The sequence below is a fragment of the Hydra viridissima genome, unplaced genomic scaffold (genome assembly GCF_058129835.1).
Source record: "Hydra viridissima isolate aposymbiotic clone 2 unplaced genomic scaffold, HvirCarnegie_v1 scaffold_9, whole genome shotgun sequence".
NCBI classification, from domain to species: Eukaryota; Metazoa; Cnidaria; class Hydrozoa; order Anthoathecata; family Hydridae; genus Hydra; species Hydra viridissima.
In genome coordinates, this window is record NW_028324308.1 from 6192165 (window position 1) to 6217180 (window position 25016).

Below are 25016 nucleotides of genomic sequence, written 5' to 3' on the forward strand. Positions count from 1 at the left end.
AATTTCAAGGTTAAATTACTAAATTTAACCATTTTGCTTATGAAAAACGTTGGGATGTTTAGAACCTGCATTTTTGTTTTCATGATCTCTCTCCACTTTTCAACCTGCCATATATCGATTAAAGTATAATAGTTCAGTTTGTAACGTTCGTGACAGTTCTGAAGCTAGAGACAACCAAAGACAAATGTTAATATAAAGATAACCGGCATTCCCTGTTTAGTGAACCATGGCACACAGATCGAAATCAAAACCCAAAACGAACATGCTGAATAAAAATATTGTCTAGAGTAACACTTGATTTAAGAAACATCTGCAGACTTATAGAAAAACGTTCGAGAAAATCTTGATGAAGAAAAGGGACATTTTGCAAAAGAGAGGAGAAAAAAAAAGATACTTTGAAGAGGAGATTTTTAGAGAAAAAGAAAATTTTTTAATGTTGAGAATAGTCCTAGAGTAGACATTTCTAGTATGAATTCTAAATATGTTAGGAGAACTCTTTTTGAAAAGGTTTTGATTGCGTGTTACTATTTGTATCTGTAAATTAAAATGTATTGTATTTGTGTATTAAAAGAACATAATTTAGTAAAATATTTGAGAATATTTGAATACCAACATTAACTATTATTACATATTTCTCAAATTAGGAGTAAGCATATCGTCACGATTTGAAAACTGAAAAAAATTCTTTTTTTACTGTTCTGCCTCAAATCAGTTTGCAAAAGCTATCATATCGTATACACTATCCTTGATAAGTCTCTTGCATGTCAATATGTTCAGAGGATTTCGTATTTTGAAATAAATAAATATATATTGGTTACAATCTAACAAAAAAAGATTTTCATGATTTAACACAAAAAAAGGTATTTAAATAACTATACTTCAAAAATTTATGCAAAAAAAAAAACGAAAGCCTGCCATTACATGAAACATACACGAACCAAACACGAAACCATTCGATGAGACATGCATTGAGGGTAAGTCAAAACAAACCAAGATAATCATCCAACAACCTTAATAAGCATAAATAAATTAAACTTAAACACAACCCTCTCATAAAACAAGAAAATGAAGCCTTCATATTTGGATAGGCAGTTTAATGTTCTTGGAAATATGTCGGAGTGGATTTTAATTTTTATAAGCTTATGTTTCGAAATGATTGCTCATCATTGCAGTTTGATAGAAACATTGTCAATAAAAATTTAATATTAGAAAAAATTGATTCCAATTTGTCTCTCTTTGATAAACAATAAGTTTTTGCAAATGAATGTTCATTTTCTGAAGTGTTTTAACATTTAACCCTCAGAAAAAAAAAATTTTTTTCTTTGTTCAATTTTTTACTATAAACAAATAGTTTAGAGAAGTTCTCTTTTAATTTAAAATTGATTAATGTTTAAATGTTCCCTAGAAATCTAAAACTTTCATAGATTTTTTGCTTTAAAGTGCTAAAAGAGATTTTTTACATTTGATGAACTTTTACAAAGAAAAACAAAACGTTTTTTTAGGCCAAAAATGTCTTTTACATACATAAGTAATGTATGTATGCTGTTGATTGAGATATTTTTTCTTCGGTACGTAAATTGTGCCAATAATATACAAATCTACCTGGAAAGTCCAAATTGTTCCCATAAACTTCACAGAACAATTGCGTAAAAGCTATTATAAAATTGTACAAATAGTGTTGAAAAGTGTCAAAAAAGCAGCATTGATTATTTTGATAAAAACAGCGAGTGCGTCAAGCCTAATTTTACACTTGCGGTAAAAAAATTTAAAAAACTAAAAATAAATCACAACGCAAAAGTTATCGTGAATTTTTTTTCCTGTGGTTTGAACGTAAATACTCCCTAATAAAATCAAATAAAAACGATAGGTTGAAATATTCTCGTATTTGCAAGAAACTTATTTCCCCCATTGTACCGTGGTGTGACCGAACAAAGTCCTATGCTTTAAGAAAGTCCTAATTTAAGAAATGACAAATTTCTTATATATAAATTTTTCTTAAATTAGGACTTTCTCAAAGCATAGGACTTTGTTAGGTCACACCACGGTATATTTAGCATTGGTCAAATTTCCATCACGTTTATCATTACTTCGTTTCAATGAAGCGAATTATAAAAAATATTTTTGTCTCTTTTTGTTTATAATACGGCAACAGGCAGAACTTCATTGATGTCAGCCTGTAGAAAAAGCCAAAGATTTTTGAAAGAAACAAAACGGCTCAAGTAGAACGAGCAAAGCACCATATCAACTGGACAGGAACAAAATGTCTCAAGGTTCTCTGGAACCAAACAATATTAATTTGAAAAGAATCCAAATTTATGATGTTACAACTGACGGGCTTAAGCGAATTTGACAATCTATATGTACTAGATTCAATATTTAATACCTCTATATTATGATGTGGGATTGCTTGTGAGCTTATTAAGGCGGGCCTCTGCGTCATAGTGCTGGAACTATAAACCAATTCGTTTATCTTGGAAAACACATGTCACTTTATGCTCTTTGCTCAATTGGACTGACGTTTGTCTTTCAACAAGAAAACGATCCGAAAGACACACCCGAATACATTACGGGGTGGTTTGATCGCTATCCTAAAGTTCTCGTGATCTAAATATTATAGAACATATGTAGAGAATCTAGCAGGTTTGATCGTAATTTTTTTCTCGTTATTTAACTGTATCAACCCTTCTGCTCTTGCTCTAGCTTTCTTTAATAGATCTCCAGAGATCAGGTACTTTAGCAACCCAATGTTTTAGGAGATGCGTTGATTAAAATGTTGTCTAGTTTTGGTTACTATATCAGCCCTACTTTCTCCAAATCATTTCTTTTTCCGTTTTATGTAAAGTTCAACTAAAAATCATCTTTTGAAGTTTACTAGTTAAATAGCTTTTATAGCTTAAGTTTTTGCAAGTACATATAAAAAAACAACTCCGCCCCCAATTTCTTTACTATTTTAGTGTGAAAATAAATCTCTTAATTTTTGGTTGAAGTTGTTTACCTCAATTTTATTTGAAATTTCAGATCGGGATTCTTTTGAATCTTTTTAATATTTTGTATATTAAACATTAGCGCTTTTATAAGATTTTTAACGGAAATTAAAAATCGACGTTTGGTTTTTCGGTTTTTAACGAGTAATAACGAATGAAGTACTAATTTCTGTAAACAGACTTTTTTAAAAAAATCAAATTTTCTAAAGTTCGCTAAAATAGAAAACTTGATGCGTTTAAAACAGCAAAGTTTTTGGTGTGAAAAGTTTATATTGATACGTACATAGCCACCGAGAGAAATTTCGGGCCCTGGGGGAATTTTCTTAAAGTCGTCGGCCATGGATATGTATATTTATTATCTAAAATTTGCTGTGAGAATAAGTTTAACGGTTTTCATAAATTAGCAAGTCTCAGCACAGAATAACTATTTGACACAATCGTGTTTTTTGTACCAAATTTTATCAATTTTTCATTATAAGAATTGTTATAAGTTAAGGAAACAAATGTAAAAAATTATTATAAAATGCCTACCATACATATTTATTGGCGAAACCTTTAAATCTATAGAAAAAGTAAATTTATAATAAAAATTTGAAAAATTTTTACAAAAATGAAAAAAAATTAGGAATTGGTTTTATCTTAAATAAAATGATCAATAAAAAAAAAAAAAAAAAAAAAAAAAAGAAAAGAAAATGTTCAACTAGGAGGAATTATTTTTCTTTATATTGATAAAAATCTTTGTTTTGATTCTTGAAAATTTACTCGAACGATGTTTGATTTCAACGTAACATTTTAATTTCTTATTTTGAGTGAAACTTGCTTTGTCTTGAAATTGTAAAGCTGGGAGCTGGGAGCTAACAGGTCCCATTTTTTGTAGGAATTCAATTTTTTTAATGTAGATACTTTGCTGTTTAACGAGAAATTTCTTTGAGTCTCTTCTTGCTTGGCTTTTTTTTTTTATTGGAAATAAAATATGAATAGAATGGTTAAAAGATCTTTCCCATTCATGGAGTGTTAATAATCCGTGTTGCTGTTCATCAGATGAACAAAGAAATCTCAAAACTTTGTCAATGTTGTTTATGTAAGAAAGTAAACAGCATATAACACAAAGTTGACTGGAACTTGTTACATTTGATAAGGTAGGATGGGCTTTCTCATACATTATGGTAACTTAAATTGTGTCTGACTTAATTGGACTTGACATTAACTCAACCCAAGTTTCTACAATGTTAAAGACTCAGCTTTCAAAGTGGCTTCTATGAATATTCTTTTTCAAATTTTAATTTTAAAGAACGACAATATAAAGTAGATCTTCATCAACTTTATGGTTCTTCCTAACAACTGTTAGTTATGTTGTTATGGTTTCTCCGACATAAATAATCTAAAGTACTAAAGTAGAACAAGGCTATTTCGAACGATGTCTCTTTTTTTAAATCACGAAGACAATCAGAAATTATCAGCAGATAATTTCTGATTGTCTTCGTGATTTAAAAATCAAACGATAGCTCAAATAATGTTATCAATCGATTGTATGACTTAGCAGAATCTTGAATCGAAATGATATCATTTCGTAAGAGTTTTTAAATTTCAAACAATTTATGAAAAAAATTTTTTCGCATAAAAAAACGATCAAAATCTGCGACTGATGCATAACAACAAAAGATTACACTTAAATTATTTCGAAGAATCTGACCTAAAAATAACACTATTAATACAAAGCATAAAAGTTAAATGGTAGAATAAAACCATGCAAAAACTGATCATACTTTAGAACAAATTAAAAACTATTAATTTGTTAAGAAATTTTGCCACATTTTTTTTTTATTGAAAATTTTTAGTTAAAAAAAAAAATCAAAATGAAGTTTAAAAAAATTGAACTATTTTAACAGAAATTAAGGTTAAAATGAATCATTGTTTATTACATCTAAAATAGTAGTAAAAAAGAAAAGCTGAAACTACAATTCACACGTTTGTATACAAAAAAAAGTTTTTTGATTGCTAAAGACATTTTTTCGGAAGACTATTTTTTTGAAGAGCCCACGCATAAAGTTTTCACATGTCAAAATATCTTGAATAAATTTTTTTAAAAAAAATATCTTAGATAAATTTTTCTCTGAATTTCTTTCATTTAATCACTTTTTTTTGAACGCTTTGCTTGCATAATTATCATAAATATTGCCACCAATGCTTGGACTATTATTAAGCTTTTTTTGAAGTGAACGTGAAGTACGCTGTGGCCCGTTTAACACGGATGTACTCTACTTAATAAAGTTAGCTTAAAACAATAAGAACATAACAACGTTAATGATTAAAAAAAAAATTAAGAGTGATAAAAAAACTCGTCACACTTTTTCCGACAGTGCAATGTCTTTAAGGGTTAAAACAAAAAAACGTAAGGTACGCAGCGTATCGCAATTTTCGTTCTCTAAACTTGTATCTTTGCATGCCTATTTATGCAAATTATTTTAAATCCAATATAATTCTAATGACTAAAATAGAAGTTTACATTCATTCGTTATTATTCGATAAAAACCGAAAAACAAAAGCCGATTCTTAGAAACTGTTGATAACTCGTTTCCAGACCGAAATTAAAACCCTAAAGAAGCTTTTTGCATTACTTCAATGTTTCGTTTGAATAATAATGCTGTCATATACCGAGTTGCATTGTAAAGCAAATACTAGAGAAAAAAAACTTTCGATTGCGATTATACGAAGTTGCATCAGTTTAATCGCGAACGAGGAAAATTTTGATCTTCCGAAAATCGATTAAATTAATTATATTTTTCGTAAAAAACGTCATTACTTGATTAATAATTTACAATCGTACTCTAATTAGCGAAATTTATTGTAAGATTTAATCGTACTAATATGTATCTTGCGTCAGTTACGAAACTTCCGTTAATAATTTGCGTTAAGGTTCGTAAGTGGGTTTTTTATATAATTTTATTTGTTTACAAAATTGTGCTCCACATATCAAATCAGTTCTCATTTAAAAAAAGAGTTTTTAAAGACATTTTTTTGCTGGTATTTTTATTAGTATTGCTAAGTTTTCTGAATTTATTGAATTTTAATCCTTATTTAGGATTCGTAAACGTAAATATTCGTTAGTTATGAAATTCACCTACATTTTTTTTCAACTATGTTTCTACAGTTCTGATGTCATTAACATGTCAAAATCCTTCATATGACGATGGTTTGGTAAGGTCAACGAGGGTGGTAAGGTTCCAATTGATGACTCGTAAGAGAAAGGAAACACTGAGGTCTCGGATACAGAGGAAGAGGTAAATGATGAAAGCAGTAAAGGACCAATTGCTACTCAAAACACCTTTCAGTCTCAGTACTCAGCAACAGAGGAGCATGTCAGAACACTAGCCAGGAAACAACTGAGAAAATACGACTTACCCTAGGCAGTCAAATAACAAGTTATGATTTTTGTTAGAAGATAAATGTACAAACAAGTTTAACATTTTTTACATAGCTTAAAATTCGAAACATTTTTATGACAACTTCAATAAAAGTAAAACTGTTCTAATTTACGTGTGTAATATTCCTTAATAGTGCTTTAGTAACGAATGGGTTTGTAGAAAAATCTTCGATAGTAGTTATCGTAAGATTATTCATTTTCGAAATTTTATAAAAATTTAACGAAAAAGGATCGTAATAAATTAATCGAATTATGTTATGCGTAATATAAAATAACTAGGCATTTCTAAATAACCGTTTGTGAAAAAATTACTTGATTAATCCAGCTCTTATAAACATTTAATTTGGTGAATTCGTTTAACATTTTTTTTGTTAGCTGGTTATTCACCTGCTTTTGTATACTATGCATTTCTAAAGGCTATAAAATACTCTTTGTAAAATCTAAACAAACTTTATAATAAAAGTCCTTTATACTTAAATATCTTTCAAAACTGCATAGAGGAAATTTTATGTAGAACTCTTTTAACAATTAGCTTTAAATATTGAAGTCTATTAAACTCTCTAAAATTTGAAAATTCTATTTATAATATAGGCATTAAAACATAAAGAATATTCTAAAAACTTCGACTGGAATAATTAAATAAGACCGAAAGCTTTTAACTCTAAATTGGGTTAATTGAACCTAAAAAGCCTAGGAGCATGAAAACCCTAGGAGCATTACTCGAATATTTTTACAAGTAGAGCCGAGGATATCTGTGAATATAGAGACGTTAAATAACCGATGCTGAACTCCAAAAATTGTAGGCTGTACGAAGCTGGTTGTACGAAGCTTGTAGTGTAATGGTTAGAGCGTTAGTATTTGTGGTTGTTTTAATGTTATTGGAGCAGACTTGGGTAACATATATGCAGGTGAAAAACATCAACGAGTTACTTTAAAAACTACATGTTTCCAAAACTTGTCAAAACAGTAAACAAATTACATAGAGATTCTTGAAAACTGCTGATTTTAATTTTTATATACTTAGAATATATTACCAGCAAAAAGTAAGTAGTTACGCCAATTTTTTTTAGAAAACACTGTTTCTACATCGCTCGCCAATATCCAATTTTCTTAAATTACTTGATAGGAAATAGAGATAAAAAGTAAAATGATATTTTATTAAAGACATGGTTTGAACTAAATATGTTATTGCTACCGTGGTAATGTTTTAATAATTTCTACAGCAATCTACAATATTTATTACGGTAATTCTGATTTTTAATTTTACTGTAGCAGCAGTTCCCGCTACCGAGTTGCTCATTTTTGAGTTTAAAAAATTGGGCTTTTTAACAAGTGAACTCGAACCAGAAGTAAACAATCGGTAAATTTAGTTGGGATTAGTGTTTTAGAGAAGAATGTAGCGATGCTTATCGTATCTAAATATATTGCAAAAGCTTTGTATTATTTACATACAATACATTTAATAAATTCTTATATATTTTTGGATATTAACTTAAGCAGCAGTAAAAAATTACACTATAGGTCAAGGAATAAATTTAATTCATTAGAAATACCAAAAGCCCTCTTAAAAAGGTTTAATATTCTGGTAGATTTTCCTTTCTCAGTAGATTTTTTGCAGGAAATTATGTTATCTGAAAGCTTTTAGATTTCTTTTTAAGCTTTAAAAGCTGTTACTTAGGCTTCCGGAATGATATCTATGTAAAATCAACTTTATTGCTAGTGAAAACTAATAAAACAAGAAGAAAAATAGGCCGAGAATCCTTTAATGTTGGTTATTATATTAATTTGAATTATTGACCAAAAAGCAATGGCAAATCATTTTTTATTTAATCTAAAGCTCTTAAAACATATACGAAGACATAAGCATCAATTAAGAATACTGAATAAAAAAGCAACCAGCAAAAATGTTAATTTTAATGAATGTTTATTTGTAAAAACAACAACTCTTTTTCTAAAATGAAAACCAGTGTAACACCATAAATCGTATGTTTTGTATTCACAGTATTATTTACTCGTGTATACTAATTAAAGCTGAGAAAATATTTATTAGAAGGATAGAAACTCTCTCTTTATTTATAGATTTACTATTTGCTTTGATTAATCTAATCGAATGTATATGATTAACAAGGCATCAAACAACGGTATAGTATACTTTTCCGATTACACACTGTAACAAAACTTGTTATAAAAAAAATATAAATTTTTTTCAGAAACTATTTTACATTAATAAGAAATTCACAACATATTATCACATGCCTTGTTTCAAGCCATGTTTAAGAAAATCTTTTACATAAAAATCTACATAACAAAACGTTAAATAACTTGAAGCGGCCTTCGCAAGGTCATGCACAGTTTTCTATTTAAATTCTTAGCTATACCGCAAAACGAATAGAGTTTAACTCGCCTGCTAGGTCATTTTTTCGAAAATGATGAAAGTCGTTCTTCCATATTATTTCTTTTGTTCCCATACTTCTATGCAAAACCTCCTGATAGATATTCATAACAGATAAGCAAAGTTCAAGTAAACAGCTTATTGAAGTATATAAGTCGTCAATGAGAGACGCTGTAATATTACAAAAATGATTATTTCGCCCAATGACTTTATTTGAAGGTGCGACTAATTCGTCTCTTATTTCGCGAAGTAAATTATATATAGTCATGAGGTCTGCATTTTGTGGAAGTTCGAATGATATGGTTTTTATGTAATCATTTAAATCTTGGTCATAAATATCTCGCAATAATGAAGGAATTAAAATCAAAGATTCAAGCTCTTTAATAACGTCATTATATTCTTCAATCATATACATTAAATCGTCTTTCTTTAGAACTCTTTCTACACGGTCAATTGCTCGGTTTCCGTAATAAATTGGTTTTACAGTTTCGTTTTCAATTTTACAATCATACACATCACGAACGATCCTTGCTACATGCGTTGCTTCGCTTATAACTTTTTTTAAAGCTAAACACTTTTGAGTTATTTTATGGCTTAGATATTTTACACTTGCGGGGTTATCTGTCTTACTGTAGTACCAATTACCTTGTCCGAATAGCAGCTCGTGCTTTAGTGATACTAGCGCATAGAACAAACCTTTGAAATCCGTGAAATTACTTCTAGTTAAAAAACTTGAATTGGCTTTAATTCCATGGACAGGTACATCTGTGAGTAGAGAAGGAAATAAAATAGAGCTCTCCATTTCATTAGAAACTTCTGAAAAAGTTTCAAAAATACTTTTCAAAGAAAGTCTCCTTATGAACTTTGGTAATTCTTTTGAATTTTTCGACATACTTTTAATAGATAAGTAAACTCAAATTAAGTTCAAATATCTCTTACTTGCTTAATCAATTTCTCCAATGAATTACTATTTTCTTAACTTGAGGAAACATACAGAGAGATTACTCACGTGGGTTAAGCATGCTGCATATGAAAACAGTCAACCACTTATATGGCGAAGGAAGTATTAAAAGAACCAATCACAATTAATGTTTCACGTGGGTATCCTTTGTCATAAAAACTTTAAAATTAAATTCATCAAATAAGTACAGCAATTTCTCACGTTCGAGTAAGTCTCAATGCACGTTTACGAGATTATTAAAAATTGCAGTAGCTAATTATGAAATGCCGTTAAAAAGAAAAAACATAAAAAATAATTAACACTTTGTTTTTTAAATCGCGTTAATTCGCCGTTTAAATCGCATTCCCTAAAGAATTACCGTAATTTATTCATCATTGTTCTTAAATTGTTGTGAAGTGAATCTACTTAAAATATTATGATAATTTTTCTGTTACAAGTGTGCGCATAGCAAATTTAGTTCACAAGTTTGATTTTTTCAATTAACTTTGTTTTTAAGTTGAACTGTATTAAAAAGGGGTTTTTATGAGTTTTTAAGCATAATCTTTTTCTTTTAAGCTTACTTTTCTTTTTAACCAACTACCGAGCGATTGGCAACAAATACTGTTTTTTTCCCCCTACAAGGTTGTACCTGTTTATTTTTACGAGTCATCTATATTTATCTATAGACGATTCATCTATATTTATCTATAGACTATGAAATCATAACATCGAATTTTTTGGGGTCAAGTCGATATGGCCTGAAACGCGAGAAACTAAGCACTACTTGACGTCAAAAGAAATAAATACATGGTTTTTTGGTTTATATACTTGGATCCTACTCCTTTACCAGCCACGTGATAAAATGTTGAAGATGTTAGGGAAAAGTTTAGATGATATTTAGTTGTAATCATTAAGCCTTTAAGACTATTTTCTGTAAGAAATTTTCCCCTATTTAAGTTTTTTTAAGAAATGGAATATTATACAAATGAGTCTTGATAAGACTGATAATAAGCTTGATGAAATGACTTCCGTGATTAACAACCGCTATCGTTTTAAATAAACGAAAAACAAATTTATAAAATAAACAGAGAACGTCGGGAAAACTTTTGCGAAACGTTAACTTTTTAAAAATATCCTCCCCTCGGTAAAGAAAATAAATTAAGATATAAAAACGTTCATAATTAAGCAACACATTTTGCAAGTCTTTGACGTAACATTAAAAATGGTGTTACATTGCGACATGACAAAACAGAATCACTTAAAGATGGAGAAATGGCAGTTATGTAATTGCTTCTTCTTAATATAAGGATAGAGGTTGTTAATAACAAGGTTATCCAGAGATTCAACCATAGAGGCGAATATTCTACGAATTGATACGTTATTATATCGTAGATGTAAGAGAAAAACCTCATATGTTATTTGTGTAACTATTTCAAAACATTTCGTCAATTTAAACCATAAAAATATCATGCAAAAACATTTTATTTACACAACATCATTTTTTATTATTGCATCATAAGTTAGGCAATTTGCATTTATGCTTATTTACAAGTTAAAAGCAGCTTCAAATCATCTAAATCATCCCAAACCAAAACTTAACGGATCACTGCTCAGATGTTTTATACACACTTTTTAAAAATAAAAATAAAAAAAATTTCGCATGAAAAAGAAAAATGTTCAACAGGATTTTCAAATCCTTGACATTCAGGAAATTTTTTCTCTTCTGAACTCTAGAGGGATATTTTGGCAGCGGAAACCTATTTTTAACAAACTTTTTAGTTATCTTGTAATAAGCAGTAAATTAACGTTGAAATTTGATTGAAGTCTTTTGATGAAGGAATAGTTTTCGTAGAGATAAAAAAAAAAAAAAATACTTAAATTAAATATTTGTTCCAAGTAAACGAAGGAAGTAAACATAGGTACTTAGACGACGCACCACACACACACATTTACGATTGCCAGCTAAAACCACACACGCACATTCAGCACACACACATTTTATTGTTTACTTTTTAATGGATCGTATTTTTAAAATTTTACTATTATTAATGGCCTTAAATTTTTTTATAAGGTGCAATGTCAGGAGGTTTGTTCAAACAGAATATTGCTCAATTGCCCGCTTGTTATGAAAATTGATACACTTAAAATTTCTTTTAAAATATTGAGAGGTTTTTGCTTAAACTTATTACGCTTTGTAGTAGTGGAAAACTGAGGCACTAGGGCCAAGTTTATTTTTATGTCGACTTTCGAGTCGCTAATATGTTAACCGTTATCTCCCCCCCACCTCCCTTCTCCCCCCCCCCCCCATAAGGGTTGACTATGTGCAAACACTTGTGTCACTGCTTTAGCGGTTGGCGACATTTTAAAGTGTGAACATTCGCATGTACAAAAATTTATTTTCCTTTTTAAAAAAACAAGTGTTCTTTTTTTTTTCATGTATGCATGTTATCACGTTAATAAGGGTTGACTATGTAAGCACTGGTGCGCGCGCAATACTATGTTTAAAGTTCAACTATTGAAATGATTTTTTTATTTACCATGAGACGCTTTCGAGTCGACCACCATCAAACATAGCGATAGCATCTGTTGCAATCAATATTGTGACAAATTATTCCAGTTCCAGTGGTGCGAGTAACTGAGATCTGAAGCCCATCCTCAGGATTAAGGAGCTCCATTCCTCCGCCGTGGATGTACCCATCTAAAACAGTTCGATAGTCAATAACTTGGTGTGTCCGATCACCAGCGTAGTATTCAAAAGTTAAAACATTAGAGAAAAACCAGCCTCACTGAGAATTTTATTCCCCTCAGCAGATACTTCTCTGTTACTACCGGATAGCACTCAGTATTCCTTCTTGAAGAAATGTCTGGGAATCATTCTTGTGAATGAATTTTTAAAGGAGCACCATCTAAATTAAAATCAACGTTGGTTGATTATACTTAGATTGTGTTGCCAAAGTAACAATCTCATATTCAAGCAAGTCACCGAATGAGCTAGGATGGAAGAGTCCTCGATTGGTAAGGAGGTGTGTACAGAATTGAGATGAGTTCTTGCCAAATACTGCTGTTGTGTTTGCACCACTACGAAGTAGAGTTAGACTTTCCGGTTTAGCCTGGTTGTCACTATCCTATTGCAGCCTAGAGATAGTTATCCTTTGTGCTTTTGTTAGGTACATATCTCAAATTCCCCATTATTTACCATAGGAACTAAGGCTCTGAATGTCCTGCTCATGCATGCGCATGCTCATCTTTTCTATGATCCTACGCCCAATATTGTTAACAGACATGGAGTTCACATTAGTCCCACGTGTGAGCGTTCCATCATAAAGGAGCTTCACAATACCTGGCACCACAACGAGGCCTTTTTCTTGAATTAAAAAGCGAATTAAGAATGTTTGGCTTTGATGGTGTAGCAATTCTGCTTAGGTTCTGAGAGACACTGACGCTTTCCCATTAAAGCCATGTCGAGTCATGACTGATCGCTATTTAATTTAGTATCATATTGAAGGTAAAATTGAAGTCATAACCTGCTCTGCAACGTGGGAAAGTTCGAATATCAGAAAACTAAAATTTTGTCTAATACATGTCTAAACTCCACACTAGAGCGAAAGGTGGAGTTAATTATGTTTATAATGATTTAATACTAGTTATGAGTTTATAGCTGGCATGGTTTTTAAACTTACAGAAATTAACATTTCCCAAGCTCTGGACGAGATGCTTGTACTCACTGAAAAAATGCGAATTGAAAAATACAATTCACTTAATTTTTTCTTTTAAGAATCTAGAAATCCTGTCTCCTACAGAACGAGAACCTGAACGTGAGTGTATTTATACTTTCTATTTGTGCAGCTAATGAAACCGTATTTCATGCAATAAACTTACAGGACTGGGTACCAGAAGAAATTTCATAAACAAAAAAGTAATGGTCCTGTCCTTAGAAGTATTTAGAGGCATAAAATTGGTTTTCTTAGGGATCTGGGAATCGATGCTGATGTATTACTTAGTAATGTTAAAGAATCTCCGTTTAGCAACAAAAGTAGGTCATGCTTCTTCTGGAGTGAATGATATTCGTGAAAAAGCAAGTTTGATAGACAGTAATTGATAGATATTGAAAGATAGTAATAAGAATGATATTATTCCAAAAAGTGATTTAAAAGTGGAAAAAATAAAGTTGAAAATACTCGGTGAAAAAATGTCTATTAATGAAAAAATAGAGAAATGGGTTGGAAATAAACATGGTGAAACATGGTCATTGGTGAAAAGATTGAGACCTTTAATGAGCGTAAAGCATCGGGTGAAAACATGGATGAGCTAATCGAGACGCAGAAAACTTATTGCGAAGAGGTACAGGCAGAAAAAGATTTTCTAATCAGAAAAAGTCAGATCTTCAGAAGGAAGCTAAAAACCAATTTGATCGCACTTGTACTTTACTACGTTTTATCACAAGTGAGCATGTAATATTGCAACGAAAAATTGCAGCCATTTTTCGTGAAGAGGGAGTTAAGATTGGTGCGGTATTCACAGCTTTTAGTGCAGTAATCACAGCAGTTGTAAAAGCTGCAAATGCTGCTATGACTCTAGCAGTAATTTTACCAAATCCAGCTCCAACAGGACGACGACCCCCAGTTCCGCTAAGACTGGCAGGTATTCTTGAAATTATTCACCAATGGCTTGTATAATGACTGTTGACAGAAATTTTTAGAGAACGGGGACAAATGATAGTTAGCAATAATTAGATTGAAGCGAAGTTTTTAGGCCAGTTAACCTGATTTATATAAAAAAGCCAGCATCAGATTTGTACAGGCTTTGCTTAACTTTGAAAAACTTTCAAAGAATTTTTTCATTTTCTGCGTAAGTTACAATTTAAAACGTACAAGGACTGTCAATCAACCACCAAAGAGGAATTCTATTAAGTCTCTTGATGAGTGAAAGAGCAGCCAAAGGCCCAAATATATTAAGTGCAAATAAGACAATCTCCATCAGTACCACAAGTATCAGGTTCTCTGAGTAAAGAGAAAGTGAATGTTATGAGAACAATCTTTTTTTTTATGCTATTTACTGCAATATTTCGCGAGGTTAGAATTATTTTGTTCTATCTCCAATTTTAAAAGTTGGGAGAATATGAGTCATTAATTTTAGTTAGTAATAATAACTTTTAAAATACGCATTATTTTATAAATTTTTTTCTAAATAATTTGCTTATACATAAATTATTTAAAGCATAAGTTTTTATTTCTTTAAAAATAAAAGCTAAAACTTTAAACAATTTTTACTTTTATAAAATCAAAAACTTTCTCCCAACGTTTAAACTTGGAGATAGAACAAAATAATTCTAGCCTCGCGATTTGTTAAAAAAACCCATAAATAAAAAAATCTCAGCTATTTTTATACTTTTCTAACTTTCTGCTTTAACTTTCCTTTAATATCATTAAATGGATTATCTATTAAAAATGATTAATTATTTGATCTATTAGGGTAATACGGACAAGTCAGAGAGCAATATGAGACATTCATCAAGATGTCATAGTACAGTAAAGTTTAATGCCTGTATGTTACAGATATTAAACTTTACGCTTACTTTATAGAAAGTTGAGAATGGTTCGAAACTAAAAAAAAAAAAGACTACCTGTGGAAACTGGTCTGAGCGAACCATCTTAGCGGCTGAATTGCATAAAAGGTACAGAAATGTCTTAGTGACATACAGCGATGGCTTTTAATGTAACTAAAGATGTTTGGTAGTACGCTCTTCTGTGAACAATTATTTCGACAATCTAGAAAGTGGAAGAATGGGAATGCAACATTTTCATAATGATTTGTGAAGTTAAGCTGCTGAAGGAGAAAAACGGATTGAATTAAAAAAGTTTCCAGTTCATTCTTTACTTACAGTTTTTTTATGGTATTTTAAAAATAGTTTAAACAAAAAAATCTTAACGCGCAGATTTTTGTTTGAAAAAACGCATATCTTTTGTGTATCTTATTGTGAGAAAGCTTTTTTGTACGAAAAAGTTAATGATGTGGATTATGTTAGTGATTATGATTGTGGGCGGGGGTTTTGTTCTTAATAATATTGTGTGGGTTTAATGATGAAGCTGTGTCGATTTAGGTAAAGGAATAGAGGGTTAAGGAGGTATGAGGGTTAAATAGAAGGAATAGGAAAGTTGATTAAGGTTAAGAGTGTGGAAGCTCTTAACCTTAATCAACTTTGGGTAAGAGTTGAGGTTGGGTAAGAGTTGAGGGAAAGAATTTTGTAGTTGTTTTTCAGCGTATTCTAGTTGTAATATGTTTTAACGTCATATCCTTTTTCCATTGCAATCTTTTAACAGCTCAACAGTTTGAATAACAATTTTATTTATGTTTTATGAAATAAAAGAAGCAAATGTTATTTTATTTTATTTTATTTTTTTTAATATTCATGGAAATAAGAATAATTTTATTCTTATTCATGGAAAGAAAACATGGAGGTAAGCAAAGAATAAGAACTGCCGGAAAGAAAAGAGTATTTTGAGGTAATCAACACATTTTCTCATTACCACCATTGATAAAAAACTTATAAAACTATGCAGAAATCGATTCTAATTCTTCAAGATAAGCTAGCAAAATACAACACATCAAGAGTGATATCTATGTAATAAAGTAGATATGTATGTTTGTGACACCTGTAGTAACCATTAGAATTTTTACGCAAATATATGGACATGCCTGTTTTTGCGTATGGACAATTATATGTGGAGTTGTCGAGGGCAAAATCAATGAATTCTTTAAAAATTCAATTGCCTGAAAATGCGAAAAAGAACTAAGAATATTGTTTATTGAGAAGTATTTGAATAAAGTTTACAGCTTATTTATTCGTATGAAGTATTCATACACACGCAGCTCGTTCTGAATAAAATACTTTTGTTAGCTTCAATGTTAATAGGAACATTTTTCATAACTTTTCAGATTCAAATCACAGTTCAAAGAGCTAGTTACAAGGATATGTAATATAAGAGTTTGAATAATAGTCATTCTTTGGATAAGTTAGCTGAAGGCATGTGCTACTTTTTGGTTTTTTTAATAAACTTTTCCCAGTTACCATGGCGACGAAGTAATATTTTAGAAATTTTTGATTTCTAAACATAAAATTTAAACCTATGCCATTCTTTTAACTCACTTTCTGTCTGAATATGACTTTTTGCATCTTAGGGGTAATTCCCCTTAAGATTCTTGCCAATGTGTAATTGAATTTATCACTCTTTATTTTTCTCAATGTCAATAAATTACTCTAAAATACAAATAATATAAATTCTTTTTACTCTCAAATTCTGCAAATAGGTAATTCTCTTGAGATTAACAATTTGTTCTTCTCAGCTATTTTCTGTTGACTTAAACGAGTTGTTTCCTTCCTTTTTATAATTTCTGCGTTTCTTATTATAAAAAAAAACTCTTCAAAATAATTTATCGTATCGATAGGGTATCAGTTGTCAAAAATGATCTCTGGAACCATTACTAATAAATTATCATTAATCATACTTTAAAGATAAGATTGTGGTGTTCGAATATAGCAAAACTAGCGCACTAGAGCAGTTTTCAAAAATTGTTACAAAGTCTTTAATTTCTTATGTTTAAGTTTCTCATTTTGGTCCGCAATACCTTAAATGTTATCAATTATTCTACATACAAAATCTTATTAATTGATTAAATTATATTGCTTCAAAATCTATGATGGTCAAATCCTAAAAGCCAATATTAAACATTTTATTGACTTCTTTAAAAAGAAATCTGTTTCTATTTCAATGCTTCATTGTCCGGTAGATTACAAATGGGGTTGGCTTTTTTTTTTCATAAGAATTTTTTAAATCATAGAAATATTTTAATTTATGTAAAATTCGATAAGCTTAAAATTTAAAAAGACTTCGAAAAATAACCGTCCTAAAAACGGTTCTAGGACATAATGTTTGTGGACAAAGTGGTGTGGATAAAATGGAAACCATTAAATAGCTTTGATTTTTATATTATTGTTATACAATCTTATTATTACATATGCTACATAAAATGCATGCTTAAAAGATAAAAATATTTTCATCATGTATTATCTAATGTATATAGAGAGTTCCTAGATGCACTATGTGTACCAATAGGTCTTCCATATACATTAGGTCTCTCGTAGTAGGTCTACTCCAGTTTCAATGAAAAACTGAAAAATCAAAATGAGTTTATGAAAAATAGAAAAAAGAGCGAAGAATTTCATCAATAGAATAAAATTATTCAGAAAAAAGACATTTCCATATCCTTGTAACTAACTCTTTGAACTGTGATTTGAATCTGAAAAGTTATAAAAAAATGTTCCTATTAACATTGCAGCTAACAAAAGTATTTTATTCAGAACGAGCTGCGTGTGTAGAATCAAATTATATTTTCTTTAATAACCAATTGTTTTGGATACTTAGAACGAACGTTATCCGAATCTCAGAGCTTGAAAAACAATTATCGCGGTGTTAATTTCAAACTATCAATTTTACATGGATGATTTGATAAAAAAATTTTTACTAATTGTTTATGAACACTCAGCAAAAACAACAAAGAGTTGTTGTTTTTATTAAGTGTTCAAAAACAGCTAGTTTTTGCCTAATAGATTACAATTCAATTAAACTTTGATAAGTGTGTTAACGTATGAGTTAAGATAACAATCGTTTAAATTAAATCGATATCTTAGACGAAACAATTTTACAGGCGACGCAGGGAATAAATTTAATCAAGTGTAAAAAATTATAAATAAATTTGTAAAGATCTGTAAGATTTGTAAAGATCTGGAATTAAAGAACTTTAGGAATTGAATCTAACTAAACATGGAATAATATATACAGTTAGTGAGATAAGCAAGTAATACAGTTAGAGAGATAAGCAAGTAATACAGTTAGAGAGATAAGCAAGTAATACAGTTAGAGAGATAAGCAAGTAATACAGTTAGAGAGATAAGCAAGTAATACAGTTAGAGAGATAAGCAAGTAATACAGTTAGAGAGATAAGCAAGTAATACAGTTAGAGAGATAAGCAAGTAATACAGTTAGAGAGATAAGCAAGTAATACAGTTAGAGAGATAAGCAAGTAATACAGTTAGAGAGATAAGCATCCGAACAAAAAGTTTTATCAAGAAAAATAAACTTTTGTAAGTCATTTCAGAAAAAATTATTCTGAAAGCAAATTTAATGAAGATTTCAGATAACAATAATAAAATTGCGTTAATTAACTTTCTTTCCCCAAAACCTAACAAAACATTTAAACTTAACAAACTTTCAACGTGAAACAAGTATCTAAACAGGTTTTGAGATCAAAGTTTTCTCCAAGTAATCAATTTTTGTGACGTTTTAGTATCGGATTTAGCTTTAATGACTTCTGCAATTCGATTTTGGATTGATTCAACTAACTTCTTTGTAGTATCTAGATCAATTTGAGTCCAAGCTTCTTGGGACAAGATCTTCATTTCTTCTTTCTACTTGAGACCTCGTGCGTTAGCTTTTTGATCCAGAAAAGCCTACAAATTGGATTAGATCTGGTCTTTGAAACGGCCACTTGACAACTTACTCTACTTCTGGATGAAAAATTCTTGCTTTAGAGTCGTTGTCTTGTTGGAAGATAAAATGTTTGTCCATTCGCAGCTATTGAGCTGATGTCAGAACTTTTTTTTTAAGAATATTGACTTAAACCTCAGGAGCCATAATTCCATCAATAAACTGCAGCTTTCTTGTTCCTTTCCAAGCGATTGATAATGTACTTTTTAATCAAGTCGATGATGGTTTCTGATGCCATTCTGGTCGCTTCTTCTATCAATCTAAATGTTTTACCTTGCTTGAACAATTCAATAACTAAGTGACGATTGCGTCATTGATATCATAAAGAATGCAAGTTAAAACCAAGTTTAACTCCCGTTCTTGATGACATTATCAATGACGAATTAAATTGCTTAGAAATCTAACTAGAAAATAGTTTATTTTAGAGGTTACTCATTATTTGATAACAAAATACCTTAGATAGGGTCATTTATTTGCTCCAAAACTTTACAATAACATTGGTCCCATATTGATGTAGGAGTTGTACTAGAATCATCTACTGTATCCATATAGTTTAGGAGTAAAGGCAATTTTACCATATTGAACCAGCTGCGGGTGCCAGATGGGGGGACATATCAGACATTATTTCATGAACTATTTTGTATTAGAACCTAATTCTAGTACAACTCCTGCATATGAATATAATGAATATATGCTGAAAATTTCATGGTAATTGCACCTATAGATCTTGAGATATTTAATTCTGCGTATTTTCTTTTTATTTGTTTTTAGATTTGGGTAAGCGAGGCAAAAAAAATTTTTTGTTACAAATTATTTCAAAATTTGTATATTTTAGTTTTTTATATATAAAACTTCTTATTTGCAATTTTTTAATACAGTATTTAACATTTTAATAATAGCTTTAGTACCACCTTCAGGACATCTAGAATTGAGGTTGTAATAGTTTTCTTTGATATATTCAGATTCTTTAAACCTTTTTTTATTTAATCTATATTTTCGTTAGAACGTCCATGCATATTTTGAAAAGATTTCCGCCGCCATCAATTCCAATTTTTATAGTAAAACCACCATCAATACTGCATTTAATCAGAGTTTTTCAACTAAATCCTTCGATATCTTTACATTATATTAAATATCTTCAACACTCCCGGTTTTATTTTTTTAAAGAAGAATCAAGGCTCAAATAATCGAGAACTTTATCTCGAAACAACGCAGCTTTTTTAGTTTGCTTTATAGAAAAATTTAAAATTTATTTAAAGCAGACGTGACACTTACTTTTAAGAGGGACGGTTATTGAAGCAGACGCGACACTAGTCCGATTGTTATTTTCTCAACGCTATATCTATTTATCATTCGACGAAAGCTTCTTTGGTTGATTTGTTGTATAAATTGTCCTGCACCTGCATGGAATATACTTTTACCAATAGGTTGCCTGCAACTCTTACAAACCCTCATTGGCTGTGGAAAAAGTAAAGGTAGCAGTGTAATTGTAAGATGCAAGTGAAGATTCACTGCTCTCATAGTTGAATAAATTTACTCTTGCCTTTTCACAAAACACATACAAATTAATTTTTTTTTAGTACACTGTTTGCTCTAGTAAGATGGGGGAGTTCAATTTCGGAGAACTCAAATGTTTCTATTAGACAAAGTAAGTTTTAGTCTCCTCTGCAGTTTTAAGAAAGTTGTATTTATTTTTACATAAAACGCAAATGATGGGTTTGAAGCAAAGTTGAGTTTGATTTGATCAAAAATATTCAGACTGAGAAATTCACCATAGAAAATATATTTTTTTGAAAAGAACTAAATTTTATTATTTTATCAATAACAGCAAATTTGGATCTACCGCAAATTCCTCTCGGAAAACAATTGTCATTCTTATTGTAATTACTTAAGCAATGTTCTAACTGCAAAGATTCTATGAAAAGAAGCTCTTCTAACAATGGTTTTTAATAGAACAAGTAATGTTTAAAAACTATTGCTAGGATTTTGGTTTAGATTTCATACCATTTTAAGAGTTCTTCTGTGAAATCATCATGTAACTGATGCGCTACAACAAACCGAAAGAAAACAACAGTTTTAGTTCTCCTTCAGCATTACATTTAAAAAATCAATTTACATGAAATATACAATTTACAAAACTTCAAAAATATTTGTAAATCAAAAATGATTTAAGAGTTTAAAGCTTGCAACCATCATACAGGTATAAACATGTGCAAGCAACTCTCAAAAACAAATGAAAAAACAAATGAGTCCAGGAATCATACCATGAAGTATAAATAAATACATTTCAAGTTTTTATATTTTCATGATTTATTTCCATTTGTGGACTGCAACTTGGATACAACATATAACAACACATAAAAAGTATTAAAAGATATTATAACACCAATACATTATTTGCGTTCGATCTGATCAGTTTATTGATACTTGTTCATCTAAAAGTGCTACACACATATTGGTTTGAGTTAATTCATGATGGTGCAAGGTCAAACTACATAAAAATCATAGTTGGTTATCAGAAATGAATGAGCTAAATGTTATAATGTCTATTCGTCTTTGGAACCATGTTTAATAATCCTTGTGAACTCAATATAGTTAAATCTTCCATGACTGTCGACAGGTGCACCATGAAACATCTCATCACATTCAGCTTCAGTAAATCTATAAACATATCAAATTTAAGTTAAAAATGATGCACAAAACGCATTAAAATTTTTGGGTTAAAAAAATCCAAAATGCTAATTAGGTTTTTAAATGTCTGAGACTTTTGAACAAGAATAGCTTTGCTAAAACAATTAGTTAAGAGGTAACCTAAAACATTGACTTCTTGGCAGACAAGTATTTAAAACATCCCTTAATACTGAACCCTAACTACATCTTTACCTATTATTCAGTTTATCAATTTTAGGGGTATTCTAAATGCATCTTTTTCAATATAATAATGTTGTTTATAAATTTAAAAAAAAAAAAAAAAAAAAAAAAAAAAAAAAAACCTGTTTTTTTTTAACACAAAGCATCATTATAATGCCAAGACTAAAATGCCAAAATACCAATTTAATATTTGTTTTGTTAAAATAATCAAAGTTACAGTGTTTTACCTATCTCCCATGGTCATTAGAAGTTCCCTGAGATAATCTTCTTTTATAGTTCCCAACTGTTCTGAATCGAAACAACCAAACGCATTCTTGATGACATCTTCAGGATCAGTACCGTTTAATTTCTCACCAAATAAAGTTAAAAACATTGTGAAATTAATTGGTCCTGGAGCCTCTTTCATCATTTCTTCCAGATAAGAATCGGGTGGGTCTTTTCCAAGAGATGCTAACATATCGTGAAGATCTTCTTTATCAATAAAACCATCACGATTTTGATCAATCATGTTAAATGCTTCTTTAAATTCTTGAATTTGGGACTGATCAAACATAGCAAAGACATTTGAAGTAGCTCTCTGAGCTCTTTTCTTGCTAGTTCCCTTCTTGGTTTTCTTACTTGAAGACATGTTTAATAGAGAATGATATTACTAACCAAATACTTTTTCGTTAACTTGACCTACACGTCTCCGCAAGGCAAACGTAAGCCTAACCCAACCTAACTGCTTTTAAACGAACATCTTTAATTCTTCTTTCCATAAATGGTGCGTTTATTGTTAATACTTAACGGTTAAACAATAAAGTATGTTAAACTTGGTGCATAATTAATAACACACATAATTATGCATATTTACAAACGTAAAAAAAAAATTAAAATGGCAGACTATTTTACAGAATTAAAACAGATTAGCAATAAGTGCAAATATATTTTAATCTTATATATTTTACTTTCAAAGGAACTCATTTTTAAAATGAGACACATAACTCAATTGCTTTCACAAAAGAAGAAATGGTTCTTTAAAATTACATGTTAAAAGGTTGTTACAACGTGTAATTATAAAAACACTATAAAATCAGCTGTAAAGTTTAAAAACGTGCGTGGAGGCGAGGGGAGAGGGGGGAAACCTATAAACGAGATGGGTGAAAAAGTGTGTCGTTTTCTGTTGTTGTGGCTTCAAGTCCTCAAACAAAACTTTTTTGATTAATAATTGACAATTCAAATTTAACATAAAATAAATTACAATTGTCTCATAAGAATGTAAGTGAAAAGTGAAGACTTTTAAACCATTATTGAACATTTCGTAGTATAAAATAAAACACATCGTTTTTTAAAAAAAAAGGGACACAATCTACCTATGCGAGTGGTTTAGAACCCCCTGACCTTCATCATTTACCCCCATGTATCTGTCTATGTTTTGTATGTACAAGAAATATAATCTATGAAATATTTTTTTGATTTGTTTACCTGCGTAAATTGTTTTTAATCAACGTATTAGATACTGTGTTTTTTGTTTATAACTACCTTTCTATTGACTATAAATGAGTGAAAAACTTAGCTTTAAATAAATTATGCTATGAATAATTATTAACTCATTACCGCAAAAGTAGTGCATGGGTAACTTATTTTATCAAAATAAGTAGCTTCAAGGTAATAAAATCAATATTTCCACAAACACCTTCAACATTCGCGATTACGAATGATGCTATTAATCACATTTTTCTGCAAATAATTTCCTAGAAAATTGTTTTATTTTTTATTTCAACTATGTAACTGGATGTAACGAAAATGAGCTTTTTAGAAAAAACAAAACCTAAAATAGTTTTCCACAGGCGATAATGCGAAAGAAGGGTCATCAAACGTTTAGAGCATTAGTCAAGATTTAGCGCGTGTAGATATTCACTGTTCCAATAATACTCAATAGCATGGTTTCCTCATTGAACCCGATCAAGATACTAAGCTTCTTGTTTCACGATTGGAACCGTTTCTACACAGTAATTTGCTCCAGTAAAATATTATTAGTTCTAAATCATGGATATTCGTGGAAGATTATTAGCAGTTACACTTCCATGACGAGATACACTTTTTAAAGAACAGGTATTAAAAAATTAAACTAAACCATTAAACATCTCTATATCGCTGCTGAAAACTTTGGCGCGCAATGTAATATCACTAATAGTTAACTTAAGCCGATTTATCGCAACAAATAGGCTAACTTAATTATTATACATAATCGCTTAAATGGTTAGTTTTCTCTGTACAGCCTTATAAGGCAAATTCACTTTTTCACGTCTCAGCTTTAAATTAAGTATAAAATACGAGTGGATAATTATTATTTTGACTTACAAAACATTTAAAGCGTCACAAATTACCGCAGTTACCGCTTCAATGAAAAAGGGTTGTTTGTCAATATATTAGCGTAACGCATTCTGTTTTCTTACACCGATACATTTTAAAGTTAGATGATCAGGATTGAAATTCTCCAGTATAGCTTAAATCCAGCTGCGCTTAATACTATAAAATGATCAAAGTATGCCGCTCAAGTTAAAATTTTATTACAGCATCCAATAGTCGGAAGCCAACGTGTCACGAATGGGTTGAAGCATTTTTCATGTAATCATTTAGCTTCCTATAAGACACCTAACCTTGCAGTACCTTTTTTCTTACAAAATTAAAAGTAAGCAAAGAAAAGCGTTAACATAAGACTTAGAACTCAGTGTAGATCAATTCTAAATTAATTACAAGTGGAATCATAACTTTGAGTGTTCATAATTCTAATAGCTACAGATTCTACTGAATCGTAAAAAAGGATTCTGACAGTGAGCTTTATTTTAAAAGTATATCTTTATGAACAATGCTCATA

The 25016-nt window shown here is 30.1% G+C and overlaps 3 protein-coding genes and 2 long non-coding RNA genes across 5 annotated transcripts in view; 3 read left to right on the forward strand and 2 right to left on the reverse strand.

The window, feature by feature from the left end:
• Positions 1-25016, forward strand: part of LOC145185579 (RAC-gamma serine/threonine-protein kinase-like) — a 385494-nt gene that overhangs the window by 292724 nt on the left and 67754 nt on the right. The gene's annotated exons all lie outside the window — the stretch shown is intronic.
• Positions 5904-6442, forward strand: LOC149883755 (uncharacterized). Its single transcript, XR_016455989.1, has 2 exons — positions 5904-6008; positions 6136-6442. It is a non-coding gene; the product is annotated as an uncharacterized LOC149883755 (long non-coding RNA).
• Positions 8545-9785, reverse strand: LOC149883756 (uncharacterized). The gene has a single exon (XM_090098942.1). The coding sequence runs from the start codon at positions 9690-9692 to the stop codon at positions 8781-8783; it is 912 nt and encodes a 303-aa protein (XP_089955068.1). The 5' UTR covers positions 9693-9785; the 3' UTR covers positions 8545-8780.
• On the forward strand, positions 12102-19547 carry LOC149883757 (uncharacterized). Its single transcript, XR_016455703.1, has 3 exons — positions 12102-14812; positions 15212-18583; positions 18760-19547. It is a non-coding gene; the product is annotated as an uncharacterized LOC149883757 (long non-coding RNA).
• Positions 21360-22905, reverse strand: LOC145185145 (myosin regulatory light chain 12B-like). The gene is made up of 2 exons (XM_080060940.2): positions 22384-22905; positions 21360-21946 (listed from the first exon to the last, which is right to left on the reverse strand). The coding sequence occupies exons 1-2, from the start codon at positions 22782-22784 to the stop codon at positions 21832-21834; spliced, it is 516 nt and encodes a 171-aa protein (XP_079917066.2). The 5' UTR covers positions 22785-22905; the 3' UTR covers positions 21360-21831.